General features: G+C 35.8%; 1 protein-coding gene across 1 annotated transcript; it reads left to right on the forward strand.

Annotated features, from left to right (window-relative positions):
* Positions 1-1227: 1227 nt before the first annotated feature.
* Positions 1228-2609, forward strand: LOC133193278 (complement C1q and tumor necrosis factor-related protein 9B-like). The gene is made up of 2 exons (XM_061329235.1): positions 1228-1663; positions 2185-2609. Exons 1-2 carry the CDS (start codon positions 1228-1230, stop codon positions 2607-2609), a joined length of 861 nt encoding a protein of 286 aa, XP_061185219.1.
* The last annotated feature ends 6734 nt before the right edge of the window (positions 2610-9343 follow it).

Consider the following 9343-nt stretch of genomic DNA (forward strand, 5'->3'; position numbering starts at 1 on the left):
CAAGGAATGTATATTAATGAATAACAAGTGACAATTTGAATGAAAAATGTTTAAGGAAATGAAAATTCCAATTAAAGAAATACAATGTAATTGGAATAAAAAGTCCATTTGCAAGAGTTATCTTTCCTAAATCCCCCTGACTCAAACACCCAGGAACGGTTGAAAATATCAGATTCAGAATAAATATACATTTTTCAAAGAAATAAAGACAACCACACAAACCAACAATAGTACAGTACTCTAAAGGCGCAAGTCAATTATAATTTATTTCAACGAGGTTGTAGATTTCAACTCAGATTTCCTCTCTACATACATGCTGTCAATGGTGCTTTCGCCATGACATTGTACACTACTTGGGTAGCGAAGATTTGACTGTCATTCTATTTGGTCTCTACTTAAAAATAATCCTTCCTCGTTTGTGATTTATAATAGATCCGTTACCTTGTTCTCATTGTTTACAACGTCATCAAAAAGTGGTGTAAAGAGCCTCCTTAATAATATTTACAGATGCAACTAGCAGTTACACGGTTACATGGAAGTAATTGTCCGTGTTCCTTCATGCGTAAAGTCCAGCGAGGGTCTAGGAGATAATTGACAATGCAAGGTGGAGCAAGACAATGTGTCCTAAACAAGAGATATATAAGTGCTCAGTCTTAAAAATTGAAAGAAGGTAGATTTGTTGTATTAAAATTTCAGTTAGAGAGTATTTCTGTTCTGATTTCCTGATTATAGCAGATCTTACTGTGTCGCAATTATTTTATTGTGTCGCACGCATAAAATTTGAATCGATACTAGGTCGGGGAAAATTTTACTGTGTCGGGGCCGACACAGTAAAACAGCTTATGGAGAACCCTGAGACATTGTAAATACAAGTCTTATTTTGTCTGACATGTTTCGCACCACTTTTTAGATCATTGCTTTTAATCTTAATTGTCTACTTCGTCTGTCTGATCAAAACATAGGGTTCAGGGCGGGAGTGAACGTTCGACAGGGGATGCTTACTCCTCCTAGGCACTTGATCCCGCCTCTGGTGTTTCCAGGTGTCCTGTGTTTTGCCTTTTTCAAGATTCCTTCCTTTAACTGAGTTTATGGGATTGACCACTGTTCGTTATCTTTACCTTTTACACGTTACATAATATTTGCACTCAGAATGAAATCAAGCATATGGTTCAAGGCTTTAGAGATCATTTATTCAAATGCAGATAAACAGTAGTGCGGTCTGACCACATGGGCACAGGTAGAACTTATTGTATATACAAAGGTGCAGTACAAGACATGGTGCTCTGTGTGATTCTCCTGCTGTTTGGCAATTTTTCTCCTGCTTGTGGTAAAGACGATCGTGATCTAGAAAATGTTTTACAGTTTGTGTTGCAGGAAGTACAGTTGCTACGTTCTAGGATGTCAGCGTTAGAAAACGTAATTGAAAATCAGAACGAGATCATTCGAGACCAAAACATGAGACTTATTCAACTTGAAAAGCTAAGTGCACCGAAACACTCCGATGGTCATGCTGTTGAAAAAACAAATTTGATAACGATAACTGATAACACTAAACGTACCCAGCTTTTTAATCCAAAGGGATCAAATCAAACAGGCATTGAATTTTATAGAAGGCACGTTCATTTACCTTGTAGAAGGAAAGGAAACCAAAGGATCAGGCGGGGTATGTTTTATTCACATTTTGCAAAATACAAGTAGCCTTTTTGAAATATTCAATATGTTATAATAAATCCCCTAGAGGGGAAACATTTCCTATATCCTCATTAAAAATCAAGGCAAAAATCTTATTCATGGACTTTCAGGGATGGTGATTCAAACAGTCATAATTATGTCAAAAATCAAAAACTCGTACTGCCCATAACCAAAAATTCAGCATTTTTTGCAAATATCGAAAAAAAAACTATTATTCTGACTGTCATGCATCACCAATGGGAAAGTTTTCCTATGTTCAGTTTCCGAGTATTTAGAAAAATTTTTTAAAACGTTTCTTACAGACATGACTGACGACAGAAATACCAAACAAACGAAAGACAGATTAAAACTGTAGGCCCCACGACAATGACTTTTCTTGAGAGACTGCGCTTTTAGATGTCCAAAAACTTTTGTCCTTAAATGATTTACCTTTGTACTTGTACCTTAATTTGAGAATTCAAATCGAGACTTTACCTTTTTTTCTTCTTATAGATACAACAAGAATCCTAGCAGTACAACCCATTGCGTTTCATGCTCACATGAGTAGCCATTTGAATAACCCTGGCGGGCATCATACTCTGATTTTTGATACGGTCAAAACTAATGAAGGCAATGGTTACCATCCTCGTATCGGAGTGTTCATTGTCCCTAGGTCTGGTACTTATTTCTTCACCTGGACAATGTCTCTCTATAACTCAGCCTCCCATTCTACAGAGTTGGTCGTTAACACGGTTCCTAATGGAGCAATTTACGTTGCTACGATTGCAGGTCAGCGTGATAGTGCTACTGGAAATGTTATCCTAAATGTGAACGAGGGAGACGAAATCTTCATCCGCACAAGGGACACTGATAATTATGGACAAATTTTGAGTGATGATTTCAGCAGAACGGATTTTTCTGGATTTTTGATCGAATAGCATCTAAAATTTGAAACAAAACTCGACAATTTAAGATTCTAAACTTTTTATTACCAAACCTTAGTGCATTAAAATTTGAAACCTCCTGGTACAAGTAGTATTTTCTTTTCTGTTAAAGTTTACTTTTTTATGTGCTCACAATCGAAGTTTTAGGTATGTCCCCCTCCGCCTGTCTATTTGTCTGCTGTTTGTCCGCAAAAATTTAAACATTACCAAATCTTTTGAATGGTTGTGCTAGAGCTTTCATATTTCTCAAGCGTATTCCTTGTACCTAAACCTTTCCTTTGGTACCAACATTTTTACCTTGACCTTGAATTTTGACCTATTTTTACAAAATGTTATCAACATTTTCTTGGCCATAACTTCAAAACAGTTGGAACTAGGGCTTTTATATTTCGCATTTTATGCATTCCACATGACCAAACCTTTCTTTTGAATTTTTTTGGATCTTTTGGCCTTGAAGCTTGACCTTTTGAAGACTGTAACCTTGCTATAACTTTTGAAGGAATGGTGCCAGGGCTTTCATATGCATATGTGTATTCCTTGTGATAAGACCTTTCTTGGGAACCAACATTTTTTTCTTCCTGACCTTGACCTTTGCATTTGACCTGGATTTGAAAAGACTTTGATCTTGCTTATAACTTATGAACGGTTGTCTGCTAGGGCTTTCATATTTAACTTACATTTTTTTTGTGGCAGGACTATTCCTTTCGTTACCAATAGATAGGGCTCAAGACTCAACATTTCCTTGATCTTGGAAGTATGACCTTCTTTTGAAAAGAAAAAATTATAACTTTGACCATATTTTCCGAATTCTTTCATATTTCATACATGTATTTCTTGTGCCAAGACCATTCTTTGGATATTAAGGTTTGACCTACATTTTAAATACGTTTACCTTGGCCTTGAGCTGTCATGATCAGTGTTTCACATGCACATTCTGTTTTCAATATTGGTTTTTTATGAGAAGAGAGTCCCTGCTAGCCACAAATGCAGTTAGTACGGTCAGGTGCGCCAATTAAGAAATCTGCATCAACTAGTAACATGGAGGCATCCCGAGAGTGAAATTGAAATCCTTATAAGGACTCAGTTTCGCCTCGTCAAGTACGCCGATTTCAATGGTGGGACTTCATTTGTCAAACCGGCACACGCCGAATGCGCCGCTTGACCTTTGATAACCCGGCTTGTTACTTCATTTGACCGGGGAAGGTTCGCCGGCGTACGCCGATCTCGCCGATTTGAAATGACCGGAGAGGGATTCGCCGGTCTTAGAAATACGACGGGAAGATAAAACAACTGTTAAAATGCTGATACTTTTTACCAACTCGGCATGTTCTTTAATTGTTTGCATTTTTTGAACAAAATAAATCTCCATTCATATATTTAAAATCTGTTGTTATTTTAGAAATTAAAATTTTTCATGAGGTCCTTGATTTTTTTTTACATTGAATTTTGAATAATTCAACCTTTTTTTCGCTAAGACATAATGTAAAAAGTGATAGATCATAATTAATTGATTATTATTTAGAATAATTATATTTTGTTTTCGCCGGTTTACTTCATTTGCCACTTAGCTGTTTTACGCCGGTCATATGACCGGCGCAATTCGGCGTACGCCGATCTGTAACAAATGAAGTCGGCCCCATTTTAAACCTGGGAAGACTCGCTTGCATGCGCCAAACTAAGTAGATAATTATATATTATACAAGTGAATGCATATATAAATAATTTCCATTACAAACCATCATGTACATGTAAGAACAATGTTAAAGTACATGCAGTTCCTCTCATGATGATTTGTGAAGTCATAATAAAACTGTCAAAATACGTTCATGGTGCTATTATAATTGGTCGCTGTGATGAACTGTTCAGCTTTATAAAAGGTAAAGGGAAAAAAGGCTAAGGGTTTAAACGATCGCCTGAATATGAGAAATGTACATGTACAACCTTGTAAATGATAAAGAATAAAATCTAATGATTTTATACTGTAAATATGGTCCTTCAGCATAAAACCCTTTAATCATGCTGTCCTGTTCTTTTAGTTATATTTATTGTACGCATTTAAATGTAAAGTATTTTTACTGATGTTTATTTCATATTTACAAGTCTACATGACCATTAAAAACAATAAAAATACATTTTATGCCCCCGTATCGAAGATTCAGGGGTATATTTCTTTGGGTACCACCATATTTGACCTTTTGACCTTGACTTTGGAGTTTGACCCAGTTTTGCGAAAAATTTCCCAACTTTATTCTTGGCCACAACTTTTGAACAATTGGTGCTAGGGCTTTCATAGTTCACATGTGTATTCCTTGCCACAAGACCTTTCTTTGGGTACCACCATTTTTGACCTTGAAGTTTGACTTACTTTTGACTTTAACTTTTCAATCGTCAACTTCCCTTACTTATGCAGCAATATACCTTCATCACCTGCATACGGGGTATATATCTCTCAGTTGATTCGATACGCAAGAGCATGCTCTACGTATGTACAATTTCTAAAACGAGGTAAATTATTGACAAATAAGTTAATGAAACAAGAATAGCAGCTGTCTCGTTTAAAGTCATCATTTCGTAAGTTCTATGGTCGATACAATGACCTTGTCAGCAAATACAATTTATCATTGAGTCAAATGCTGACTGACGCTTTTCACACTAATTGTTAGGCCATTATTTACACACTGAATTGTCGACGGACTTTTCCGTTATTTATCGATCATGACAGGGAGCACACGGCGGGTGTGACCGGTCGGCAGGGGATGCTCACTCCTCCATGGCACCTGATCCCACCTCTGATGTTTGGAGGTCCGTGTTTGCTCTGCTCCTATTTTGTATTGATTAATGGACTTTTGAGGTTGAATACTGTTCGTTATCTCCATATATTTCCTTTGAAAAACTTTAACATTGGTTATAACTTTTGAACGGTTGGTGCTAAGGCTTTCATACTTGGCATATAAAATCCTTCTGACAAGACCTTCCTTTAGATGCCAACAACTTTGACCCTTTGATCTTGACCTTGGAGTTTGACCTACTTTTGAAAAACTTTAACCTTGGCCATAACTTTTGAACTGTTGGTGCTAGGGCTTTCTTACTTTACATATATAATCCTTGTGACAAGCCCTTCCTTTGGATACAACTTTGACCCTTTGACTTTGGACTTTGACTTACTTTTCGAAAACTTTAACCTTGTAAACATCTTTTGAAAAGTTGTTGCTAGGGCTTTCATATTTAACATGTTTTTTTCCTTGTGACAAGACCTTCCTTTGGATACCAACAATTGTAATCCATTGACCTTGACCTTGGAGTTTGACCTACTTTTGAAACACTTTAACCTTGGTCATAACTTTTGAACGATTCGTGCTTCAGCTTTCATATTTCACCTGTATATTTCTTGTGAGAAGGCCTTTCCTTAGGCACCATTAATTTTGACCATTTGACCTTGATGTTTGAATTACTTTTAGAAAACTTTAACTTTTTCCATATCTATTCAATGGTTGCTGCTAGGGCTTTCATATTTCACAGGTATATTCCTCGAGAAAAGACCCTACTTATTTGCATTTGAGAAAGTTTAACCTTTACTATAAGTTGCCATACGGGGGCATCAGTAATTCACAAACACATCTTGTTTTTTTGTATTATTCATTTATAATTCTTCATGAATTATTATATTCAATACTAGACTTTGACCCGTGCGTGCACGGGTTGACATTGTTATGAATGCATCCATGTGCATATCGGACATTTACCAAGGGTATCCTAAGTAGGAAAGTAGGAACTTGAAAGTACTTCTTGCTGCAATAATGAAGACTTTTCCTGGGGGTGGGGGTGGGGTACAACTCTTTTTGGATCATACAATATCATTTCCACTTTTTAATTGAAATCGTACAATGCAATCGGAAACATTTTAAAATTAATGTTTTTGATGTAATTATTAAGAGCATAAATTTTTCCAAAATATTTAGTAAAGTCTAAGTTTACCGCAAACTTTAAAGTTTACTGACCTTCACCGATTTTATTTTGGGACAGCCAATGAAAATTTGGGAGCGGATCTTGAACTGAATATGGGGATTTTTCTTACTTCATACGTAAATAATGCAGCAAAAATAAAATACATACCTCATAAACATTAATATATCTATTTAGTGATAACAAAAGTTAATCTACTGCAGTATTAAACGTTTTCAATCAAAAGTAATTACATCACTTGAGAACTGTCATGGGCTGCTGAAGAAGACAATTTAACTTGTTTTTTGTGTGTATTTTTTCTTGTGGCGATTTAATAAAACGTTAGTTTGTTTGCTACGATTAAATATAATTCATTTCATCAATGAATAAATATTTTTTTACGATCTTAATTTTGTCCCGCCTCATAGTTTTGAGATTTACTATACATGGATTATATTTTACAAACAATCGATATTTTAGCAGCATTGATGGAACAGTGGCGGATTTAAGGGCGTGGCGCACCCGGCGCCCCCCCCCCCCCCCCCCCAAAAAAAAAAAAACTGTCAAAGCGTAAATCATAGTTTCGTCGAGAAAATGTAAAAATGCCCACTCGATAGACCTCATTTTTACCCTACAAAATCTCTAGAATCCAGGAGCTTCCGGGGGCTTAGCCCCCTGGGTCCCCCAGGGCTTCGCCCTGGTCCCACTGGCTGCCTCAAGGCGGCCACCAGACCCCCTGCCTACTTTATGCGCCCCCTCTAACTTGAATTCCTGGATCCTCGACTGTCTATGAACTGTACGGGCCGCAAGGGCTGACTCCAGACTACCTATCAAGCGTAGTTACCATGACAACCTTTGCATATTTAGAAAAACAGGCTATCCCTTCTATATAACCTACTGAAGATCAATAACAATAATTTACATATTTTACCCACTTTTTTTTGAAAGTTAAAGAAATTTTTGGAGGTGAATTTAAATATAAGCAATAAAATGCTTTCTTTGATGGTTCACGTGGGAAATGCACGGCGCAAGCATTGCAGAAAAAAATTACATAATCCGCTAATACGGGTTACATATGTTTGTTTTTTTCTGCAATGCTACTTTTATGCAGGTGTCATGCATATCTCACATGAACCACTTAAGAAAGCATTTTATTATTTAAATAAAAGCTACGAATGCATGCTACATATGCATGTCCATACACGCGGGTAAACAGGCAGGACAATAAACACAAAGGCATACATAAAAGACAGGAGGTACGTGTTGTTGACAACATGGCTATTGGTTATACCTGGGCCCCAGGTAACTCAGGAGGTGTTCACCGTATTGTTGACAGACCAGGGTCAGAGGTCATTACATGTATTTAAATAACAAAGCTATAAGCCTACAATAATGCTATTAATTGCACTACACTCTCCTAAGAAATATAATGTGAATTTTTTGCATGGAATCAAATATTTCTTTGCCCTTAGTTTATGTTTCATATTTACCGCGTTATAAATTTCAGCAGTGAAGGTAATAGTAAACATGGCGAACAAATTCAAGTTCCAATCATATAGACACATTTCAACTTGAAAATATCGGTTATATTGACGTTATTTAATTATTCCGATTTATTTCAAAGTTAAGAAATGAAAATAATGTTATTGTAATTTTTTTTTTTGGGGGGGGGGGGGGAGTGCCTACTTCACTAAGATGTGATTTTAGCTGGAGTTGTAACACCCCCCCCCCTTTTCCCCTCAAAAAGCATAAAAGAAAGGAAGGATAAAATAAAATCGGGTAGTTACATTAATATTGCCTCCGTTGAGATGTCCAGAGACATAAATAACATATAATAAATGCGTCTCCGAGATGGCGAATGATTACCCACGTGGCCACAATATCACATTTGCATGGATGAAGTCAGAAACGATAATACAAATACTGTAAATTTTTCATTGGAAATTTGTTATATATTCTGTTCATATATATTTATGATTTCTTATAAGGGAAATTATAAAATAAAAAATATATATCTACATAGTACTTTTGTCTTCTCTGATTTGAACACCGTGATTTAGCGTGAATGTAATGCGCACGCGCAAGATTGTAAAATCCAAAAAAAATCCAGATGATTTCCGGAATTTTTTGAGGAATTTTCGATGATTATTGATTAGCGAAGCTTAATTGAGAAAAAATAAAAACAAATTGGTAATCTTCAAGTACCAATGATGTTTAAAATATATAAAACAAAAGACAGTATTCTTCCGATTTATCGGTATTATAGTAGTAATATAGTAGTATAGATAGCTACATGTATCGGTGACATAATTTACGGTAATTGAACAAATCAAAAGTCAATAATATCTCCAAGTCTTGTGTAAAACTTTCACTTCATTATTAATTGAGCCCGGCATTAGTACCAGAACGCCTTTCCTTTTGTTTCCCTTTACACATAGGTGCTATAATTGGTTGAAGTTGGTCCAGCTGATCCAAAGAAAGTTTCTTAAAAGTTTACGACCGATGCACAGCGACGGGTGAAAACAGATACCAAAAGGTCACATTAGTCACTCGGGTGACCTAAAACCTGTTTATATTTTGTTAAATTTTAATATTAAATGCATTTATAAGTAAATGTATGAAGGTTTAATTTTATATATTTATTTGGATGAATGAAAAAAGAGACTTCTAGGTTTTATTACTTGATTAACCTAATCTACAGATGTTAAAAATAATTAAATTATTTCTTTAATGTCAGCGTTTTAGTTTGATACATTGATTTTGTGAGGGCATAAATTCACCCCTTG

Source organism: Saccostrea echinata, unplaced genomic scaffold (assembly GCF_033153115.1).
Source record: "Saccostrea echinata isolate AGI-Se365-2 ecotype Australia unplaced genomic scaffold, CSIRO_AGI_Sech_v1 ptg000027l, whole genome shotgun sequence".
NCBI lineage: Eukaryota > Metazoa > Mollusca > Bivalvia > Ostreida > Ostreidae > Saccostrea > Saccostrea echinata.